At 39.8% G+C, this 24070-nt stretch overlaps 4 protein-coding genes across 4 annotated transcripts; 3 read left to right on the forward strand and 1 right to left on the reverse strand.

Moving 5' to 3' along the window:
- Positions 1–7104: 7104 nt before the first annotated feature.
- Positions 7105–10626, forward strand: MELLADRAFT_78333 (family 5 glycoside hydrolase; the record flags this gene model as incomplete). Its single annotated transcript, XM_007412157.1, has 13 exons — positions 7105–7463; positions 7562–7581; positions 7657–7791; positions 7857–8023; positions 8137–8457; positions 8522–8589; positions 8911–8969; positions 9040–9153; positions 9295–9310; positions 9387–9473; positions 9538–9673; positions 9773–9799; positions 9885–10626. The coding sequence occupies 13 exons, from the start codon at positions 7204–7206 to the stop codon at positions 10323–10325; spliced, it is 1851 nt and encodes a 616-aa protein (XP_007412219.1).
- Positions 10627–11211: 585 nt separating this feature from the next.
- On the forward strand, positions 11212–13634 carry MELLADRAFT_37373 (family 57 glycosyltransferase; the record flags this gene model as incomplete). Its single annotated transcript, XM_007412158.1, has 11 exons — positions 11212–11357; positions 11444–11522; positions 11621–11814; positions 11881–12043; positions 12116–12470; positions 12538–12677; positions 12771–12907; positions 12981–13078; positions 13165–13234; positions 13327–13442; positions 13531–13634. The coding sequence occupies 11 exons, from the start codon at positions 11212–11214 to the stop codon at positions 13632–13634; spliced, it is 1602 nt and encodes a 533-aa protein (XP_007412220.1).
- Positions 13635–14057: 423 nt separating this feature from the next.
- Positions 14058–16736, reverse strand: MELLADRAFT_88809 (family 5 glycoside hydrolase; the record flags this gene model as incomplete). Its single annotated transcript, XM_007412235.1, has 15 exons — positions 14058–14438; positions 14511–14540; positions 14611–14746; positions 14815–14901; positions 14978–14993; positions 15071–15184; positions 15258–15355; positions 15396–15426; positions 15507–15589; positions 15657–15724; positions 15821–15843; positions 15916–16168; positions 16246–16290; positions 16356–16410; positions 16492–16736. 15 exons carry the CDS (start codon positions 16734–16736, stop codon positions 14058–14060), a joined length of 1665 nt encoding a protein of 554 aa, XP_007412297.1.
- A 5221-nt stretch (positions 16737–21957) lies between these two features.
- MELLADRAFT_88810 (uncharacterized protein) lies at positions 21958–23130 on the forward strand (the record flags this gene model as incomplete). Its single annotated transcript, XM_007412159.1, has 6 exons — positions 21958–21961; positions 22048–22134; positions 22248–22340; positions 22458–22529; positions 22609–22848; positions 22937–23130. 6 exons carry the CDS (start codon positions 21958–21960, stop codon positions 23128–23130), a joined length of 690 nt encoding a protein of 229 aa, XP_007412221.1.
- Between the last annotated feature and the right edge of the window lie 940 nt (positions 23131–24070).

Below are 24070 nucleotides of genomic sequence, written 5' to 3' on the forward strand. Positions count from 1 at the left end.
AATACAGGTGATCTTTTCCTAATATTTGTGGCTGAAAACCATTTTTGGAATTACAAATTTTTTGTAAAGTTGTTCAATTTTGGATTACTATAGCTCATGTTGTAGCCCTTGTAATCCTGATCATTTATCACCTCAATATGACCTATTTCTGAAGGGTGATGAATAAGCTATTAAGTTGTAAAGATTAATAAAATAAGCTTTTACCATGTAAATGTTGCATTACATGTCACGCTCACACCCGGCGTGTTTTTTGGGGCTTAGGGCATGGCTGGGGCATGGCCTTACGCCTGGTGTGCCCTGCCCTAGCAAAGCCCTGGTGAACAGAGCTTCAGCAGGGTGCCCTAGCCTCAATAGAGGTCCTCATGTACATAATTACGAAATTTTGTCAATAGAGCCCAAAAGAGCTTTTATTTGAAAAGATTTTTGAATGGACCATTGATTTAAAGGGTTCAACTTCAACTTCAAATTGAATTGAATTCATTCATCACTTCAAGTTCAACTGGCAAGTTGACCCTTATCATTTCAATTTACAGAAATCAAAAAATGACTCATAAATCAAAGCAAATCAACTCAAAACTCATTATCAAACATGATTAACTTTGCATCCCCACTATGTACTTATTATACAACCTCGTTAATCAGTGATAATACAATTAACACTTCATACTCATTTCAAAGTCGAGTTCAACTTATTGGTCTATAGTCACAGCCCCCAATCACAAGTCACTGGCAGGCCAGTGCATCCCACCGACCCTAGCAAGTTATGAGAAAGTTATGGGAAAGTTATGAAATGGAGATCAAATGGATAACATCCATCGACTGAGAATTTGTTGAGAAGTGGTTGGAATACCACCAAAATTGAGATGATGTCATGCAGCATCATAAATCTGTACAAACATGCTCCTGTATTTCCCCGCCAAGAATATATAGGTTATTAACTTTTTGTGACATAAATTGACTGAGTCATTGAGGTTTGAAAAAAAAATCACGGACAAAAAACACCATTTTTGTACTATACCTAAGAATTGATTCTGGAATATCTTCCAGCTTCATCAATATACATACACAAAAAAATTGATATTCCTTTTGAAAATATGTTTGTCCACATTTTTGTCCCCTAAATGCCGTGGTATTCAACATCCCACGTAGTTCTTTTTAATTTTTCTTTACAGTAGATGCTCAGGTGGATGTGGTTTAGTAATGTTTCATTTAATTCTACTCTTGTCAAGGACTTCAAGTCGTGTTCAAGGCTTTATTAACTAATACAAACAAGAAGATCGAATGAACGATGAATAGAGATGTATGAGGTTGTTTAAGTGAAGGGTCTGTGTTTGATTTGGAGTGTTTTTGTGTGCTTTGGGAATAGGTCGCTTGTGACCTACGTATTTCTTTTTCTTATGTCCGTGGTGTTTTTATTAGTGTTTTTTTACTTCTCACATATACTCTTGAGTTGTTCCTCCCAGTTCCTTTCCTCATTGGAAAGGAACTGTAAGTCTTTCTATTTTTATCTCATATTCTGTTACAAACTCATATCTGATTATAACTTCAAACTACAACTCTTCTTCAGTTATTTTTGCTTTTGCTTACTTTTCTCCGACCTTGTACCTCTTTACTTTTACTTGTTGCTTTACGCACAGGTTTGTCTTATTTCACTGTTATCTTTTTCTCTTTTCTACTACTTACTAATCTGTGTGTGCATGTTTAGGTGTGTTTTAGTTTTTCTAAGCTCCTCGAAGCTCTTGTTTGGCTTGTTGCCATAGTGCTTACATCGCACCTGATTACCCCAGGTTAGTATATTCATCATGATCGGAAAGGAACTTTATTTTTGCTTTTGCTTACTTTTCTCCGACCTTGTACCTCTTTACTTTTACCTGTTGCTTTACGCACAGGTGTGTTTTAGTTTTTCTAAGCTCCATGAAGCTCTTGTTTGGCTTGTTGCCGTAGTGCTTACATCGCACCTTATTACCCCAGGTGTGTTTTAGTTTTTCTAAGCTCCTTGAAGCTCTTGTTTGGCTTGTTGCCGTAGTGCTTACATCACACCTGATTACCCCAGGTTGCCTATTTCATACGGCCTTAGTCATCCCTGCTTTGAACAAGCATTAGTTCTCACACTCAAGCCTTTCTGTATGGGCAGTATTTCTACATGTAATTCCTGAATGTGTCCGCAAATTTGATTTTCTGAAGTTCTTTGCCCCAAGACAAATTTTGAGGGAACATATTGCCAAAATCATCCTGAATTTGATTGATATACATGTAAATGGTATTTTACAAAACTTTCTGCCATGAACTTTGCCATATTCTGCCTAAAATCAAAGAATCAATCAAAGTGTTGACTGCTCATGTACACACCCACCGCCAACATACATGCCTTGGATTGGGAGATCCAAGGTATTGTCGGATGCAAATCCTTGGACGGATCTTATCTGAGGTTTCTGTCCGAGGTATCATCATGCGCAAAAGATTACCTCGGATCAAAACCTCGGAAAGCTCCTGTCCAAGGTTTCAGATCTGAGAACGCCTCTGATTTTCCAATCCGAGGTCAATATGTTGGCAGTGACCACAATTACATATAGAAAAACTGCCCAGACAGGAAGGCTTTAGGGGACAAAAATGTGGACAAACATATTTTCAAAAGGAATATCATTTTTTTGTGTATGTATATTGATGAAGCTGGAAGATATTCCAGAATCAATTCTTAGGTATAGTACAAAAATAGTTTTTTTTGTCCGTGATTTTTTTTTCAAACCTCAATAACTCAGTCAATTTACGTCACAAAGGTTAATAAACTATATATTCTTGGTGGGGAACTGCAGGAGCAGGTTTGTACAGATTTATGATGCTGTATGACATCATCTCAACTTTGGTGGTATGACATATTTTGCTGTTAACTGACCCAAAACATCTTGATAGCAGATTGATGTTATGCTGAACACAAATTGAAGTTTTGTTGAAAACATTTTGGAGACGTTGGATGTACTGGCCTGCCAGTGACCAGTAGTTGGGGGCTGGGAGTGGGTAGTGTCTAAAAGTGTTTAATGTTGGGCCGGTTAGTATGGCCAAAAAGCTGATTTATCAAAAACTCCATTAGATGAAAAGAACTTTCTCTATTGCAAAAATTATTAAAAACAATATGTTCAATCCAATTTTGGATTCCTATTGATGTGAGGATTCCAAATCTGCCCTTGGCTTCAAAATTGGATCAATTTTGTGGGATTCATGAACTTTTTTCTCAAAATACCCAATTTCACGTGTTTAGGCACTACCCACCATAGATTCAGCTCTTGAATCAGAATTAATTGATTCAATCAGTCAATACATCAAATCAAATTTAATCAAATCTAAGATCCTAACTTCAGAACAATTGTAATCTTTTTAAGACATTTGTTTTCTTATATGCAGGTGATTGTATGGTATTGAACATCAGCTAATATTGATATAAGAATGTCTTGTGGATATGTCTGAAGAGTTACGAGGTTTTATGTATGAACGCAAGCGCCCATTTTTGATTGATAGGAATAGGATAGATAGCCCTGGATAGCCCTGAGGCGCCCTAGAGGTCACCAGGGCTTGGGCCAGGGCATGGCGCAAGCCCTAGACCCCGCCCTGTCCAAAGCCGTGGCACCACGTGGCATCAGGGCACTGGGTGTGAGCGTGAATTACATGTGTATGTAAGCGCCAAATTTGAAATTCACTCCATTTTCTTTGTTTCGTTATAACTTTTTCACTACTCCTCTGTTACTAATTATTCAAAGGTTGTGCATTATGAAATGAATAAGTCTCTGTTGATTGAGCTATTACCTACCCACTTCTGATATGTTTTGACATATATAATTCACTGAAAACCTCCATTTTCGACAAAATTCACACCTTTTTCCCACTTTTCTCATGTGATATTGATTTTCCTCTTATCAAAAGATCATCGCACATCATTCCAATCATTAATATAGCTCCATAATCAATCTGCAAAACTCTTGGCGCCATCAGACCTTCAATGACATCACTACACAGGAATTAATCCCATAGTACCCATTTTTGAAATCCCCCCTTTCTTGAATAACTCTTCTTCTCCCTTATCAATTCCAATGATCAAAGTTTTTGCTGACTAATTTTATACTTCTCTTTCAGAATAAAATCTTCCTGAACCAATGACCTCCATAATAATAACCTAAAACCATTTTCTTCAAATCTGCTAATAATAATATGATTTTTTGATTTTTCTTGATTGGTCCTATAAATTGGTTACCACAACGGGTGGTTGTGTTTTTGAGGGCACGGAGGTGAGCAAACAAAATCTCTAGGCTGGGATAAATTTGTCCCAGCCTAGATATTTTATGTTGCAAACATAACTAAAGATTTCTTAATTTTGCACTTTTGTGTAAATTTCAAAATCTTTAGGTTAAATACATAGCTATTCCACCAACTTAGTGCAACAATTGTGGATGCTCTTAAAGAGGTCCCAAGCGTAGGCCAGGGACCCTCATTGAGAGTAGAATGAGTCACCAAATCATCTTGCACTGCACATCTGATTCATGAATCATATGCTACATATGTGCAAACATCTGAGTGAATCCTTAGCTATCAGCTACATATAGTTCTGCTCAGTTATCTGCTCATCTGGATAAGCAATCCATGTGCAATACATCCTGTAACTTTGTTCAGATTGAGCCAAGCATTTTGAAAAATTGACTACATATATCACAATGGCTACTCTTGAAATATTCATGAAGCTGTGTAAAAGTAACAGAAGGGGAATCTGGTCCCTAGGACCCATATTCCCATCCAGGAACTTTTTCAATGCTGACAGTGTATGGGATCAATAATTTCTCTTTCCTCTCTTTCCTCTTGACATACCTCTACCATTCCTTGCAAATTACCACTTGCATTATTGAAACAAATGTTGGCTTGAGTGTTGCCTCCTCCAAAACCTTGCTGTGAAAATCAGCAGACCCAGGCCACCAGGTGGGGGGTCCTGCTGTTGAGCACCCTGGGTGTTTTGAGGGGGAAATATGTATGGGAGAGGCTGCTGAATTGAAATATTTGGTAGAGGTGGCTGTCCCCCATTGGTGTAGCACCATCTTTGAAACCTCCGGTCAATGTCAATGGCTTGGATTGCAAAGCTGAAAAGTGTCAATGAAATTCTGGCTGAAGAAACGGGATATAGGAGGACCCCGGAATGCTCCATGTGAACTATCCAACTCAAAAGGAATGGGTTGAGGGTCAAAAAAAATGCTGATGTGTTGGGTTTTTTCCTAGCCAAGATTTTGTTTAATTTGGACCTACCAACGTGAAAGGTATGGTTTTGTCTGGGGCCAAAAACACACTCCTTCAAATGCACATACCAACAAAAAACAAATGGATTGGTCTCCTGGGAAATCTTTAGGAGTTTTTGCTGGTTGAACCTACTGACAAATCCAGAATTGTTCAAGCTCAACTTTGGAGTTTTTACCCCGTCAAAGGGTATCAAAAAGGTCATTTTGAGTGGGTTTACATTGGGTAGTTTCCCTGGAGATTTCTGGGGTCCTGATATAGGCGGCAGGCCGCACACTCCTGTCGGAGGGTTTGTAAATATATTTGGTGCAACCCCCCAATTGTTCGTAAACTTAACAAAGTTCCACGCCGAGGCGAGGGTCGGACTTTGTTAAGTTTATCTGAAGACCCTCTGCGACATCTTTGTTTTGATTCGCTTTGTCAAACTCCATAAGAAAACGAAGACAGAAACTGGAAGAATGCAAAAAGTCGTATGATGTCAATCTATGTCGATATCGACATACATAGATCTTGCTCGAGTTTTGCGGGAAAACTTGGACAAGCTGTTCGAGAACGACAGTAATTTAACGAAAGATGAGAGAGGAAGTCTCGATATCGTTAAGCTTAACTAAGCCCCTCTCGCGCGGCTGCGTCCGCGCCCCTCGAAGAGGGGCTTACAACGGACTCGTACTTTTTGGCAGGAGAGCTCCAAGAATTAAGGTGCCTTAAGTAGTTTTTTGGACTTCTCCTCGAGCCCTCACCGTAGAATTTCTCAAGTTTCTCGTATGTTGTTCTTCACACTTTTGTACATGATCTGGTACCTCATAGTTTGTCTCACCTTGAGGGGAAGTGTTATAAATATGCGATGAAGATTTGGTAATATGTGTGCTTAAGTGCTTTCAAATTTCGTATCCAAGGCATATGAAGAAGGCTTAGGCCATTACAAGAGGACGTAAGGCCTTGTAAGGCCCATTCTTGACACAGCTCTCAAAGCATGCAGAGCTATCTGTTTCTCATGAAACTTGTGCCAGCAAATGTACAAAGGCATGAAGAAAAACATACCAGCAGCTCACAAATTTCTACGGTGAGGATTTGAGGAGAAGTCCAAAAAACAACATAAAGGGACTTAATTCTTGGAGCTCTCCTGCCGAAAAGTACGAGTCCGTTGTAAGCCCCTCTTCGAGGGGCGCGGACGCAGCCGCGCGAGAGGGGCTTAGTTAAGCTTACGATATCGTGGAAATTTACTCGAATAGCTTGTCGCGCGCCGCGCTATTACCACTTTCATTACTCTCCATCTGGATTATGCTCGGGCATACGATCACTTCCTCGTTATAACTTGACCTCTTTTATTACGGCCTTCTTGTTTCGTACTCTTTAGTGCTGCATATTCCACTCGGTTAATCGAACACCAACCACGATTATCCCTCGTTCTTCTCGAGGGTGTGTGAACATGACAGCTATCTCATCTGGGATGTAAGGGCTCTGGTCCAGGATCTTGTTAAGCATAGCCTTTATACAAGATACTGGTTGAGTTAGTGATTTAAAATACGTTAATAATGCGATGAGGAAACTACAGCTATGAACGAGAGACAACATTTTATACACATCACTTCTTAACAATATTTGTAGAACTCTTATTTCCATAACAGCATGAATCTAATGTTGCCATAGCAGCTTTTCTTCAACAAGATTTTATCTAACTTATTCGCAGCTATAGTATAATTTATGATCTATTGTGAACATTGTATTTGAAATCATTGCATTGGACCAGCCTCTAGGATAGACGTATCTCCGAAAAACATCAAGGTAAAAAAGCAGAGCAGCCGTGGGATCATAGAGTCAAAACACTCTTGTGACAAAGATCATAAATGCGTCCATGTCCTTGTCATTCAGTCTCATTCAGTCTCCTCACACCACAAACTCAAGGTTATTTTTTTACGTATCGTCACACTCATTATGTTACATCCCTCTTTTCCTGGCCTTATAATCAACTTGATCATCATCATCTTTTCATCACAGTGGGTGTTATCTGAGGACCTTTCAATCCTTAGTCCTGACAGCCCTCAGCTCAAGAGTTTACCGGAAAACCAGCAACTTCCTAGTTATCCACCAGGAGCGCTGACCAGTTACACACCAAACCCAAAACCAGGATTTGTTACCACTCGAAATGGTCATTTATACTTGGATGGAAAGCTTTTTGATTTCCGGAATTTCAAGTCAGCCGTCATATTATCAGTATAGCTTGTCATGATCATCGACTAGGCTTATCATTCTTTGAATCACCCTAATTGTACTTTGTATTCCTACCGATTAGTTCGCCAGAGCTGGTTCCAAGTAAGCTATTCATACCATCTCTTGGGCCTTCGTCATATCACGTGATCTGACGTGAGCTTGCTTGATGGCTCGCAGGGGACACTGTCTACGAAATTACCGACATGGTACGCTCGGTTGCCGGTTTTGCAACACCGGCAACAAGAGCCTATAGCTTAGGGGTTGCAAATGAACGTTGGGGAGGCAATCAGCCAGTAGAAAACGGTCATATAAGTAAATTTTCCAATTTCACAAGACCAGAATGGTAAAATACAAGACTGATATGCACACATGAACAGGCGGTTGGGATGTGGTGAAGAATGACTGGATATACAACGAAAACGTTTGGCGTAGATTGGATAAAGTACTTGCTATCCTCGCTGATGAAGGAGTGAAGGTCATCTTTCCCATCATTAATCAGGATTATGGAAAGGTAGAAGAGGATTGGGTCGGGAACTTCAACGATGTAAGATAATCCTTTGTCTACTCTCAATTCCTTTGATCCGCGCTCACTCTCACTGAACAGGATTTCAGCGATTGGTCCAAGTAAGCTGATTGATGCTTATGCATGTCGTTTAGTTGATCCGTCATAGATATAACGTGTCCGATTATCGACAAGCCGAACTGACGGTCGATTGGTTTGTGGACAAGTCAATCAGGGAAGACTTCAAGAAGATCATCCATTACTTTTTGACTCGGAAAAACACCGTGAACGGGAGAATTTACGGACAGGATGACACATTTTTGGCTATCGAGACAGGAAATGAAATGAATTGGTCTTTGATCCAGTTCAATGCCACCAACATTACTGATCCAAGCGATCCACTGACATCTGACCCAAAAGCTCCACCGCCTCTTCCTGCGTTCACTATGTCCCACAATCGCTCAGCACCCGCGGAGGTCAGTGAACTTCCGATACGATCCAAGATGAAACTCAAAAGACTGATGTGTGTGCTGTTCTTAGTGGACTCTCGATATCGCACAATACATCAAGTCACTTGCTCCTAACATTCTCGTTATGGATGGCAGCTAGTGAGTTGATCGAATCACCTTAAATTACCGACATGACGCTGACAATGCTTCCTTGCTCAATTCGCTTCTGTCAACCATAGTGCTCGTAATAAGAATGCTACCGAAGCCTGGCCAGTAGAGTGTCTTCAATCTCCATATGTTGACCTCTTTTCCTATCACTTCTGTTCGTTTGATGATCACTTCAGAAATCATTAGAACTATGCTGAATCATCCTCACTTTCAGACGGCGATGTAGATCTTACCACTGTTAATGAGTAAGCTTCAAGTCACTTCACTCAAGTCCAAGGTTTCAATCACAACTTTACTAACATGGATGCGTAGTTATCAAGCAAGAGTAGAAGCTTTTGGGAAGACTTTTATCGTTGGCGAACATGGGTTCTGTACGCGGATTGATCATCAGACAGCCTACAACTTCCGATAGCTGACCTCTGCCCACAATTCATGTCACAGACTCGAATGCTTCAGCTTACGAGTACTTTTATAAGAATTTCAAAGGTGCTGGAGCCTTGGTTTGGTCACTTAGAGGACATTCTGAGCCGGGCGGGTTCATAACACACAGTGAAGGTGAGCTAGAAGTTGATGTCTTCGTCTGAAGTATATTGTGACGACGTCTAGCATTTTAGACTCTATCCTTGTTGGATTCTGATACCCACTTTGCCCCTATCTGATCTTTGCGACCCTTGGTACGGTTTATCTTTTTATTAGGAAACAACATCTACAGGTGAGTATCGATGATAGGCATGCATAATGTTATCTTTCTTCAACATTGGCTGACTTTTGACTCGTTTCAAATTAAGTCTTCACGTTCCAGGTTTTCAAAATCAAACATCGAAGGATTTCGATCAACTCGAGTATGAAATAGTCAGACAAACGTATCGTGCAAGGTAAGCTTACATCAATTCAAATCAAACCGATACGACTGATTTCTCTAACTATAGTTTACTGCAGCTTTGATATCCTTGGAAAGCCCGTTGCTCCATTTCCCGTACCTGGTCCTCCCCATGCGTTCTTTGCAACTAACTCGACCAATACAGGAATCTCTTTCAAAGGCTCGGCTTGGGCAGCCCATTACGAAATTTGGGGGGTGAGCCACATATATTCGACTCATTGATTCTTCGTTCTTTGAGCCCAGATTATTGATTGGACTTATCCCTTCAATCTGCTTGTGTGTCACCTGTAACAGGCTGTAAACGGTGGATCTTTTGTCAAGGTGCGTCTTGTGTCATAATTGGTGAATACGATAAGCCTGTAAAGGAGCTAGAACTGATTTAAAGACTTTTGTCGTACTCCATAAGGTTGCTGACAACGTTTTGGATAATGTTAACTCGGGCAAACTCTTCTTTGCGCTCGACCCTTCGCAACCTGAACAACCCTTATACATCCCTCCGCTCAGCTACATCACCATCCGATTACCTCAAGTGGGATGGAAGGATGATAAGTGGTATGATGGGGTTGTGACTTTGACTACATCAATAAACCTTGTCCCCTCAACATTTCAGCGACGTTCACATTCTCAACCTCATCATTCTCGAGGACAACTTTCGCATGGATCAGTTACACATAGTCATTCGAATGTCAAACGACAAAAGAAACCAGCCAAAGAGAGTCCTTCAATATCTAAACGACAAAGCAAAGGCCAAAAGGGAGGTTGGTATGCAGTGAGAGCTATCGGCGTAGATAACGTCCCGGGTGGATTCTCACAAGCTGCTTGGATATCAGCTTCTGATGATATTTAATATATAGGCTGTGAGATTATGGGAGACCTCTCTTAGGGTCTTCACTTTTTTGTTTATCTGAAGTTTATTATTTTTCGATCAGGATATTTAACTACTGCATCACTTTATTTGTTGTTTAATATACCATGTCCATGTATGTTTATATTATAGTTTAATGGCTCTTTGTTCTTGTAAGATCACCTCATTTTGATATCTCGATTGAAGTCTTTTTTGGGTGCTAATCCAAGGTTGACGTGTGTTTGGAATTGTTATGGAGCTGAATTCTTGCAAGTTGAACTTTGTTGCGTGCGATTTGAGCATTATGTTAACAGGTTCTATGCGCAACTTTTCACTTTCTTGATCATCCTCTGGCTCTCAAGATTATCAAATTTAATATAAAAACCAAGATAAAATACAAACTTTCTCTTAGCTTGAAATGAGAAAGTTCTGAACATATTACCAGTTTGGGTCAACTGAGATATAGGAAAAATGGATTGAAGAGATTAAAGTAGACTCAGAGGAAGCGGATGAGTGAGCTCTTTCCCTTTCCGCTCAAATTTTAATGCTATCTATTCAACATTTTATATCTTATCGACAGTGGTGGTGCCATTTAGTATCACGGTGTGGGTCTTGATAGGCTTCCGTATCAAACATCATTTGCTAGCCAATGGCATCGTCCACCCAAGTCTTGCGTTTGCAACATGTTTTTGGATTTGGATTTGGTTTATTTAGCGCTAGTTAAGGTTAAGTTCTTTTTTTGTTGTCTTTTTGGTCAAAAATGGTTAAATTTGAGTTTTAATCTGATTGAAATTGAGGGTTTATGACATTTCCTGTTTTATTTTACCATTCGATCGCTTGGTGACTTGCTGAGGAAGCGATCGATGTTGGTGAATATCTTTTTCGAAACATGTCAACTAGACCAATCGACTCACAGTCAACCAAGTCAAACAACTCATTCACATCACGAGCTTATTCATGGTCCGGTTTAGCATCCTTCGAATGGGATGTGTTGATCTTGTCAACTTGCATCAAACTCTTACTGTTTCCTGCCTAGTGAGTATTTCCATCATAACATCACTTTTGAATTACTTTGAAGTTAAACAAGCTCTGATGATTGGATTTCTTTTGTCGATTCAAAGTCATTCAACAGATTTTGAAGTTCATCGAAATTGGCTCGCTATCACACATTCACTACCCCTCTCGCGCTGGTATTATGACGTAACTGGCTTTTCGCACCTTATGCTATCCTTCGGTCTCAAGCAATATGATCTTTTCATGGCTTATCATTATAATATCATCACCACTTTCTGGATCAGAATACATCAGAATGGACTTTAGATTATCCGCCTTTTTTCGCTTATTTCGAAAGGCTTCTATCTTCCTTCGCAGCATTGGTGGACCCAAAGATTGTGCAATTATCTAATCTCGGATACGCATCTTCAAGTTGTGTCGCATTCCAGAGAGGTAGCGTCATAGTCTCTGAGCTGGTTTTGGGTGCCGTCTTGTTAAAGTCAGTGACTCTACCTCCTCCTTGAACTAGATCACGACTAACCAATCAACGATTTGAACATCACAGGTTAGCACGCAATCCAACGGAAGGACAAACACCAGCTTTCGCCTTTGCTGTCTCGGCCTCTGTGTTCCTACATCCAGGACTCCTTATTGTTGATCACATTCACTTCCAGTATAATGGGTTTTTGCTCGGAATCCTTATGTGGTCGATATGGGCAATCAGAGATGTGAGCACGAAGATACTCTGACTCTTGCCGGTATTGGAAACGGGGAATTGATTCATGCGTTATGACCGATAGAAACATTTTAAGACCTCTGCGTTACTATTTTCGATCTGTCTCAACTTCAAGCACATCTTCGTCTACCTCGCACCTCCTTACCTCATTTATCTCTTAAGAGCTTACTGCTTCCCCTTTCCACGGGATGGATCAGCGTCATTCAGCCATTTTCATGTCTCTCGATTGATTCAACTTGGATTGATTGTAGTAGGAACTTGTGTTATTAGCTTCGGTCCATTTTTCTTTGTGTCTGGTGCTACTGGTATCACTCAGATTTTAAGTCGGCTTTTCCCATTTCAGAGGGGATTGAATCATGCCTACTGGGCTGGGAACATCTGGGCTGTGTACAGTGCTGTTGATCGAGTCTTGCTCAAATGTAAGCACCTAATTCTGTGGGCGTGTTGGCTTGACGTTCGAAGCTGACTTCCAACATCACACATCAGATATGTTGTTTCGTGGGGGCCATGTAAACCAACATGCAATCAATTCTACATCTCGAGGCTTGATCGGAGACACCTCTTTTGGAGTTTTGCCTGAAATCAGTCCCACGACTTGCTTCGGCTTATCGATTGCTCTCATATCAGTCAGTTTAAAATCTAGTGGGACTATATACCATGTCACATTCTGAGTCCAGACCCTCCTCCGCACGATTTGAATCGTTTTAACTTCCATATAGATATTCATGACGAAGCTATGGCAAGATCCAAGCTATTCTAGGTTTCTAAAATCTCTAGTTTTATCAGCCTTCACTTCGTTTCTCTTTGGTTGGCATGTACATGAAAAAGCTGCTCTACTTTTCTTGATACCTATGACGTACGTATATTCGATTCTCTTATAGAAAGAAAAAATAAGTTGAATTGAATCTGATTATTTTGAGATTTGATAGACTTTTGGCTGGTGAAGATTATCAACATTTTCGTACTTGGATGATCGCAAGTTCGGCTGGAATCTTTGGATTATTTCCACTTTTAATTAAATCTTCTGGTATGTGATTCTTATTACTGAAATTCTTATTCATGAGATTCTCCACTTATCTTGAGTCCATTCTTCTATTGATTCATTTTTTAAAGAAACACCAATCAAGATAATTTACACTTTAATATGGTGTTCGATTGTCTTTACTGTATTGAAAAAGAATTTGTTCCGGTACGCATTCTATTTGATTGCCTTCTAGAAGCTTGAAATCTTGCTGAAAAATTATTCTTTTCTATTCTACTTTTATCTATATCCAGTCCATCTTTGTCAACTGGTTCTTTACTACTCATCATAGCAGAAAACACTTATATTTGTGGATTCGGTTTGGTTCAAGCATATGTTTCGATATTTCATCAATTATTATTTGGTAAAGGTAAAGTCTTTTTTACACTCATCAAGGAATTGATCATACCACATTGATTCTGAAATGTGTTTTATGATTGATCATTTGATAGAAGGAGATGGAAGTTCTATGGATTTTTTACCTTTGATGATTACTAGCATTTACTGTGGGATTGGGATCATTTGGGCTTATGTTCGAATGTGTTATCTTTATTTAATTTGAAATTGAACTTTTTTTTAGAAATACATAGGTGAATCCTATCCCATAGGATCAAACTTTAAGCTTTACATTTGATGGTTGAGACGTGTATCAAGATACTGTACCCTACCTGACTCGACTAAATAATCCTCTTTGCGAGTGGGCCCTACCTCTCAAAGACTCATGAGGACCTGATGAAATTTCAACTCCAAAACTCCTGATAATTTGGTTTTCATAAGATATGATCTACATACATCAGCAAGACTTGGAGAAGCATTATATAAAGAGTATATATTCTATCATTTAGTGATGTTTTTATCATCTTCATAACAAGACTTAAATTATCACAAATAATGTGGTGAATAAAGTAGAAAAGGAAATTGATGATTGGTTAGAAAACCATCATTCAAATATACATCAAAACAAAGTAAAGTTAATTACTCAATCTCAATCCTCGACCTCAAGAGTGGACACAAATGTTGGGTGTGAAAAGGGTCCATAGTAACCATCTACACTGACTCCTCTGACGGTATACCATCCGCCAAGACTTGAACCATCAATTGATTGTGATTCTGATTGAGCTGTCGAAGGATTATCCTCCCTAAGAGGATTGATAGTCACATGAACTTGTTTACCTATTTGAACAGAAACTTTATGCTCTGATTCACTCCCACCAGTCTTCCACTTTGTATCCTTCCATCCAGACTGATCTTCGTTGGATCTGATCAAAACCTCTCTATGGAACCTCAAAGGAGCTGTGGGCTGAGTTGGATCGATCGGAATAAAGAGATTTCCCGAATTGACATTGTCTAGGACATCGTCTGCCACCTGGTCAAAATTGTCAAGATATGTAAATGTTGGTTTAGATTACTGCATATGAAAGCACAATATTTGACCCACTTTCACGAAATCAGATTGGTCAGATCCTGCCTGGTAGAAATATAACGAAAGATTTGAGTATCCAAGATATTAACATCTATGTGATGGGGTGTATACTCACTGCCCATATCTCGTAACGTTCAGCCCAGGCGGCTCCTTTGAAAGAGATCCCTACAGAACTTCCATTTGTTGCAAAGAAAGCATATGGACGATGAGGAATTGGATATGGAGCCACGTCATGTTGTAGAAGTTTGTAACTTGATTCAAAAGGATAATTAGATGTTAAAAAATTGCAGAGCTGGAGTCAAGTGGCAAGTCAAATCACCTAGCTTCGTAAGTACCACGAACTACATCATATTCAATTTGATCAAAGGCCGCATCAGTCTGATTCCTCCAACCAGGGGCATGAAAGCTGTATTGAAGGAAACGCTGTTTTAGTTTCAAACTGTTTATATGGGTCAGTAGACCAATGCAATGTGAGTTCTTACCTAAATATGTTATTGCCTAGGAACAGACTCTACACTTCAGCCATATGTTCTTGTGGGATGGCTTTCAAACATCCTCCTTCTCGAAAGACGTACCTTCACCATGGGTGATGAATCCAGACACCTCTGAATGAGGTCGAAGTGACCAAGCTAACGCTCCAGCACCAGTAAAATTGGCATAAAATCCTTCATGTTTGGCAGGCGAAGAATCTATTCGATGCAAGGGGGTTATAAATGATCAGATTCATTCCAGTCATTTAGTACACGGCATCATTTGACTCACAAAACCCATGTTCTCCTACAACAAATGTTTTATTGAAAGCTTCAACGCGCTGTTGGAATCTGAGGGCGTCCAGAGCTCGTCGGATATGAGTAACACACCTGGATGGATTGGACTTTCTCAAGTTTAATCTTAGCTTACCTGTTTATGAAGGCAATGTCCGCGTCACCATCTGTGATTTTTTTTCTCAGTTACCACGCTTAGATTCTCTTACCGAATGAATAGGCATGATATGCTGAGGTGGATACGCACAGCCGTGATAGGAAAACAAGTCGACAAAGGGCGACCTCAAGGTCTCTTCTGGCCAGACTTCAGAGACGTTATAGATGCGAGAGCTGGGAATAAAGATCTATCAGCATTGGAAACATTTTGTGACAACAACAACTTCTTGAATACACTTACTAACTTCCATCCATAACGAGGGTATTAGGAGCAAGTGATTTGATGTGTTGCGCAATATCAATTGTCCACTGAGTGACAACGTAAGATTCACGTCGATAAAGTCATCACTTCGTTAGGAATATGTGGTATCGGATCAAAACTACAAGGGGATGATAAACTCATACATTTGCTGGGGCAGGTCTCAAGTCTAATGTTGAAAAACATCATGTGTTATCATCAGATCAATCAACCTCATTAGCGGTTCCAATTGTTGACTTACGCCGCAGCTCAACCGATGTGGAATTTGTAGTCGAATTTCTGAAAATAAGCTCAGTCCAATTCATCTCGTTTCCAGTTTCAAAGCACAAAAATGTATCATCTAGTCCATAAATGCGACCATTGACAGTATTCTGTCGATTGAGCGCAAAGGTGATGATTTTCTTAAAATCTTCACGGATATAGAGATCTGTGAACCAATCCACTTGTTGCTGAGCTGTGGCGTAATCGGTCAAGTTATAGCGATATCGTATTAACTGGTGTGATGAAGATAAATAATGAGGTATTGATCATCATCTTTCTGATCGGGAGAATCGAATTGGAAGATGCACACATCTATATAATTTCCCCACCAATCGGTCTCGCTTGTCCCAAAATCCTAAAGAAATCATATGAGTGTGTTGAGATCATACAAAAGGAAACACACGAGAGCCAAAGCCTTACCTGGTTGATGAATGGAAATATAATTTTGACTCCTTCTTTAGCTGCTAGCGCCAAGCTGAACCATGAAAAGAAGCGCATCAGATCGAACAGGAGGAAAACAAGTCAACTTGAACGCTCAGCAAATTTATCCACGTACACTTGATCAAATTGTTGCCACTTCGCTTCATTGTAGATCCAATCTACCAATTCTGGTCTCAGTAATATGTATATAAACATCTTAGAGAACTTGTTCAGCATACCGTTTGATGTCACATTCCAACCGACAATGTGAGCTTCCGAAGCCTGGATGTCCAAGCCAAACTGAGCATTTGCAACATGGAGTGTATAGGACCGCGTTACAGGGCTTGCAAAACTGAAGTTGACCTTTTCGTCAGGTATCATACTTGATAAAGTTGAGATCAATTTGGCTCACCCAGCCACAGTTTTCAGAATATCTCGGCTTTCGTACATTGTACCTGTTAACAAACAAAATATGTTGAGCATGGGGGCAAACATGGATATACAAAAAACAATCATGTTTCTTGACCTTGAAGAAGAGTAGGTGTGCTAGTTTGGTATCGAAGGAATAAAAATTAGTGTGTCCCATTTTTATTCAACTCTAAACGCCAAAGAAATGATCGTCAACTCAACTTGAAACCACGGAAATCAAATCTTTTCCTTCCAAGATAAAATCTACCGGAGTTCGTTGTCACATAACCAGCTAATGGTCTAGGTTGAGGTGGGTCCGTGCTGGAGTCTGGAAGGACAGGGCGGCTATTTACTTGGTGAGATTGATTGATTGTGATGATTATCTTCGTGGAGATGATAGCTAGAGATGTTAGATAAGCTACAAGGTGCAGAAAATATTTTGAGAGAAGCATTTTGCAGTCAGTGTAGCGAATCTCCTATAGCCTTAGGAAACTGCCTTAGAATCTATTAGCATTTATATCTGTTTCCATCGATAGGTGATTGGTGTGTACATTTCTTGAAGCTCGCTGCGTAGAGCTGTGCCAGTGCTCTTTATAATCCATGTGAATGCCAGAGATGTAAATGTTTGGCGCAGTCCAAGATCGACGACATTGATCATCCAGCTTGCAAAAAGCTCTGGAAGAAAAAAATGTTTTCCAGTGAGACACGACTGCATTGAGGCGAGTTCTCACTTGTCGCAGGCCGACCAATGGATTTTAAAAGGTTGCCAGATGACTTTCGAGTTCACTTCAAAGACTACAAGACAACAAAGGGATTGTCAACAACAAGTGAAGGGAGAATCAAAGACTTTGTAACACAATCATTGTTTCCCCATTGGGTAGTGTCAAGAAGACCAGAAGAAAAACTCAAAATCTAGAAGAGTAACCTACATGAAGTTATATTACTCTGCCTAATAGGCTCTCCCCTTTCTTACTTGGATCCTCTTCTGTCGCCTGTCCTTCTTACCTGGTAGTTTTAAATAGTGGTATGTAGCCTGGTCTGACTGGGCTGACCTTCAGCCCAGTCAAACTCGGGATAAATTCGCCACACAAGAGACTGGAGTGCAGCTGATAGCTGGTTTCAGGAATTCAAGGTATCAGTCTTCTTTTTTACATAGTTGATAGTCGGTGAAATAATGAGGCCAGCTCTTTTAGACAAGTACAATGTTTATCCTAAGGTTGATCTTTTCTTTGTTCCATCATCATCACATTCTTACCAGTGGGTATGTAGGGTACATACAAAGCTGGATCCTTTTAAGTTTTGTATGCAATTTGAATGGTTTGACGCAGAAAGGCTGGGCTCCAATTGGCACGTAACTCATGATCAAGACATCATCTAGCTACCACAATCCACTTATATGTATTACAGTTGGGGTGTTGAATTTTTGGACAAGTAAAACACAATCAGAGTCAGACTCAAGTCATCTTAAATCTTGTAAATGTCTCAATCTTCCCTTCACAGTAAAGATTGTGGTGAAGTTGAACATTTGAGATTGAAGTTTACTGTCATGTTGTATCACTGAATATGCCTAAGAGATAGGGTATAGGTAGATGACCCGGAACCGGGTTCATGTCAAGCAGATTGAAAGAGAAGTGAGGCACTGCAAATTATTTATTTATAGGTTTGATCAGATAATGGTGAAGCTTATTGGCAAATGTGATATCAAAGCTTTATCCTGAATGAATTCATTCTCATCACTTCCCCCAGGAACAAGATATCACACCAGACCAGTATCCTGTGTGGACATTTTCTGCCCATGTTGATTTCAGTTAAGAAAGATTGAAGCATGCTCACTTGTTATAAACTGGCAATCTTGTGGACAAATAGAATGCCTTTTGGACAAGAGACACAGAGATTCACGGAGATGGAGATTTATACAGAGGGATGACAGACCAGTCTCATATTGAAGACCACTTCAAGATATTGTGGGTTCAACACAAATGGTCAAATATTTCCTTCTGTCACTTACAAAATGTTGCTTGTGGAATCAATTAATCACAGTTTAAATCAAGAGTTGATCACTTACCACAACCCTTCAAATCTGTGAGGTCATGTTCTTACATAGGGTTGAACCATTATGGAAGTGGCAGTTTAGGGAGAGGCAAATTTCTCAGCAATGCAAATCTCACAGGAAGACTTCCAAACTTCAGAGATTTGTGGCAGAGGCAGGACAAATATACATTGGAAATAATTTATTAATACAAAAAGCAAACTAAATATCTTTTATCCGTTGATTGGTATTATCAAATATAGCATGAGAAGAGATATATAAATATTCAAGCTGTCCATAAATGAAAGGTTCAAACAGGCTAATTTGATGTGAAGAATTCTTGTGAATAAATTGCTATAAGAATTTATTCTCAAGCCTACATCTTTTTGTGAAAGTGTTGTAATCAAGTCATAACCCATATAAGAAACAGATAAGGAGATAACTGGAGCCAAATTTAAGATCTTGTACAGCATGGGTTCATTGACTGAGGGAAAAATTCAGAATAATGAAACAGGTATCAAAGTCAGTAAAAAACCATAGAATACAAGAAGAGGATATCAGGATAATGAAAGACACCCCTTGCCCAAAAGGATGATTTTGATCAATCATTTGACATAAGATGAGACCCACTGCCCACCAGTCTACCACTTTTTTGTACAGAATTTGCATGAGGATTTTGGGAGCTTTGATATAGGGAGTCACACAATCACCAGAAGCAAATCCATCCACAGTTTTTGTAGCCAGGCCAAAGTCTGCTAGCTTGGTCTGATTGTTGGCATTTATAAGGATATTTTTGAGCTTGACATCACAATGAATAATATTGTTAGAATGAATGTAATCAAGAGCACTACCTATATCCAATATAAATGATCTTTCATCATATGTCCTACTTGGGCAAATATCTCTATATGCCTCTTTCCCTCCTTCCCTTTGGTAATTGTTTTTTCATCATCTATATCAGCTCTCTTTTTGAACTTTTTCATCATGACCTGAATTGTACATTTTGTGGCACTTTATGAATTCCTAGCTACCTGGTTGTCTTTCACCTCGGAATCACAAACACACATGCATCAGGAGTCGTCAAGTCAGAAAGCAAAGCTGATTTTTGTCACAAATAACTCTGGCTGATGGTCTCTGGAGGAACAAAGCGATGTCTCTTACTAGTCAACAATGATACAATCAATTTCTAGTTGCTATTAAACAGCCAAGTAAAAAAATAGGTCATCAAGAGATCTGGTGACTTCTATTTACAATCTTTAGTCACCTAATTTGCCAATTCACAATGTTACCATGCAGTCTTTGAAGAGAGTGCAGACTGATACTTGCTTCTCAGGTGATTTTCTTGGGTTGGAGTACCCAACTGGGCCTTGAAGTAAGTACAATGTGCAGAGTGCTCCTAATATTCAAGCTACTTTGACACACAATGATGATACAAAAGAAACCTCTATCAGTACAATGACAAGTTGAGCAAGGATACTCCTACATCTAGATTTCTTCCACCTGCTCAATTGTTCAGGAGAGCCTAACAGTCAAAGCATTTTTTTCTTGATTGTCCCAGAAAAAAATTTTGAAGGCAAGAGTAGGCCTTATGTTCAGGGTGACTGTTGGTGTTAGCATGGATGTACAGACACACCAAACTCTTGGCTCAGTGTACGCAAAAATGGAGGAGCTGTGAGCATTACAGCACAAGAATTGCTCCGGGCATATTTCAACAACAAAACCCTTGTCAAAGATATCAGGTGTAGACCAAGCATACACATGCATCTTCATCTACTCCTAAAAAAGCTCAAGCAGGAATGATGCATTTTTTTCAGGAAATGAAACCAAAATTGAAGAGATCCTCTGGTTACTCATTTTCAAAGCCTGGTATGTATCAGAGAATGAGTGCACTATGTCCAGCACCAATCATTGGAATCACCTTGGGGATCAGACATGAGGGAAGCTCTCCAAAAGATGTGAGTTTGCAGGTGAATGCCAAATGGGGGCACGTGTGGTCTGAAGTAACAAGTAAATAACTTGCAGTGGATCAATTACCATGAGCTTCAAACATGAACACTGCGGCCATGAGGACATGAGCGTACCCCTTGTGTTTCTGGGGTGTCCAGCACGCACAAGTGCGCCCGCTTGCGCGGCGCTGTCCATTTGACCTGTGGCAGACTGTGGTCTTTATTATTTCGCAAGAGTCATGTTCCTTTATCGACGTGGCTTCTTTGATTGTTTTGCAGAAGTCCATTGGAGTACTATCGATGTTGGTCAAAGATGCAAAGCACTTCTTCGATATGACAACTTCTTCCTCTGATTACCGGTTGGCTGGTAGACCCGAGGCGTAGGATCGAACTAAAGGTGAAGGACTTGCAGGGACTTGCTCAAGTATCATTGTAATCAGAAGATTAACTTCATGAGTATGTGAAAGTATGTGTTTTTCCACTAAATCATGATCCGAAGTTGTCCGCGTTGAAGACTCCTTCAAGTTCAATCGCATTGATCGAGATCCAAACAAATGCAGATATCCGAGGAGTCCTCGAATGGAGCCCCGAGAGAAGCCCTTTGAGTGAATGCCTCGGCTGATCGGATCAGTTGTCCGTCTGCACCTGGACAGTCAGGAGTCGACACACCACTTCTCCTCAGCTTTCCACACAATCGGCGTCAACTTCAACTTCACAACTCGAATATCTTGATCTCGAGATGAGTGCTACGAAACCCTTACCAAAGATATTGATGTTACATGGGTTAGTTCTTACTCATCTGGCCATTGAACTAGCACGGTATCTCAATAACTGATAATACGATCTTTTTACTTCGGATTGATATAATTTTTTTAGCTACAGTTGAGTTATACTGGGTACGATCACTATTTTCAAACAAAAACTGATTTTCGATACCCGAGAACCGTTTTTTTGATAAATATTTTGGTTTTTTTGTTTGCTTGAAAAATTGGTATCATCGCATGAAGGTTTTAGCCTGGATTCACAAATGTATCACTAACGTTAATGATGTAACCTTTTTTGAATTAATCCTTTTGAACGCGTAACCCAATGAATGGAAATCTTTGGAAAATGGAAAAAAAACTCCTCGAAATCAAATATTAAATGATTAGCTCAAAATAGTTCGATTTTTTCAAAAAGAGTAGCAGCTATTCGTAAAGTTTGTCGTCCTTTTTGTGAAATGGGTCAGTGGATTTTTTTCTTTTCTTTTGATGTAAAGTTTATAATATGAAATTCATAATTGTCTAATTCATCGGAATGTTTTTTTTAGTTTTCGTTGATGCTCCTCATGTGATTGATGTACCAACAGTAGGTGCAGGCGCGTTTGAAAAATTTGATTCGACAGCCGACTCATCTGGTGAGAATTTTAACTATATCCAAGCTTTGGTCATTCCTGAACGGTGTATCTAAGCTCTTGAACCCAATTGACTTATACTAAATGATGACGTTTCCTCTTTTGATTCTTATCAGAGACTGATGCTGAGTTAATACCCCGAGCTTGGTGGTCATCGAAAGAACCAGAACAGACTGGTTTGCCTCACAAAGTCTATGAAGGTTTAGATGGTGAGTTTATGTTTTCTGGTTGAGACTCTTCAGATGAGAGGAGTCAATATACTCGATGTCTACATTACGGCGTAACATATGTCCTGATGCTTTAAATTCTTCTACACTTTCTATCAGAGACCATGACCTTTTTGCGGGAGGTTATTGATACTCAAGGACCTTTTGACGCCTGCTTTGGTTTTTCGCAAGGTATTGTATTCAATTCAAATCTCTCAGCTCTCTCTCATTTCACTGAACACTTGATCGCATACCTTTCTGGATGACTTAGGTGCTGCCTTGGCTGCAGTTCTCAGCTCTGTGCTAGAGTATCCAAACCTACATGAAGCATTTTCGAACTTAAAAGATCAAACCAATGGTCAAAAGGCTTTCAAAGCTGTTGTTTTAGTTGCAGGTTTCAAACTTGATCTCCCACCTGAATGGTACGGTGTAAGACCAGACTCGGATAGTCAAACACTCCAGACTAGAAGTTTACACATCTTAGGACGCACAGATAGTATTGTTGGGACCGGTAAGTCACCGGGGTTATCAAAAAGATGTGATTGAATTCCCGATGGTACAAACTAGATTGATAAGATGTTCTTGTGTTTGATTTTCAGATCGATCAGAACCACTTGTTTCAGCTTTTATGAATCCTCGTGTTGAATGGCATGATGGAAGTCATTTTGTGCCATCAAAGAAAAGTTGGAGAGATTTCTTTTGTAATTATGTTCAAAAACTTGATCAAAGAGATGAATCACTTATACCTAGTCCTGGACAAACCGAGTCCTTGAGTAATGTACCCAAAATGTAAGCTTTGGTGGATGGATCTCTTGGCTTTTGATTTTTCTCGGTAAATGATTCTATATAGATTACTTTGATGTTTGAATTCCAATTCTTTGTAAAGTAAAACAATAGATAGAATGTCCATAGTTCGATGTTGAAATAAGAATTTGAAGAAATCCTGTCTCCATTTGAAGATGAGATCTGTTTGCTAGATTGACAAATTATTTCCTTCATTTGTCACTCTCCTTTGTTGGAAGCACAATCAACCTTTGTGATTGTTTTGCACCATTGATTGTCGACGAGTACCATAGCCGAACGTCCCATCCAGAAGAACACGCCACTTTACATGAAGTGTGTTGAAGTGACTCGATGCAGAAAGTTTCATATTTCCGAAACCAGTATTTCGACTACAAAAGCACGCGTGACATTGAAGAACCCAAGTCAAACCACACTGTATGGCCCAATCAAAGACCTCAAGTTCAACTGAAAAACACGATGATGAAGCTCAAGAGTCAAGATGGTAATGAGCTGAAGTGTTTAATCTGGATGAGGCTGTGTTTTGCTTGCTGTGTTGAATTAGAGTGTAGGTTCAAGCTGGGAGGGCATCTGCACCGCATTGGCATTGACTCGGTAATCCGGTTTTTGATGTCGACGTCTTTCGAAGCAGATCAACTTCAACTCTACCTCAATCTCGACCAAGAAGATCATGATAAGCTCGGTATGAGAATACTTATCGAATTCAGAACTATCGATCGACATCTCCTTCGAGAAACTCACTCACTCAGTATCAAACTTCGCGAAGATTATCCAAATCTATCCTACCAAAACTTACCCTTATATTCAAGATCCTTATGAGCACCTCTCCTGTCAGCTCGTTGGATTCTAAGGCCTTGCCACCGCCTCTACCTCCTCGACCTCCTCAAAACAAAGTCAAAAGTCAAGTTTCTGATCAGTTCGAGGACTTTTCG

The sequence above is a fragment of the Melampsora larici-populina genome (genome assembly GCF_000204055.1).
Source record: "Melampsora larici-populina 98AG31 unplaced genomic scaffold MELLAscaffold_29, whole genome shotgun sequence".
In the NCBI taxonomy this organism is placed as follows: Eukaryota; Fungi; Basidiomycota; class Pucciniomycetes; order Pucciniales; family Melampsoraceae; genus Melampsora; species Melampsora laricis-populina.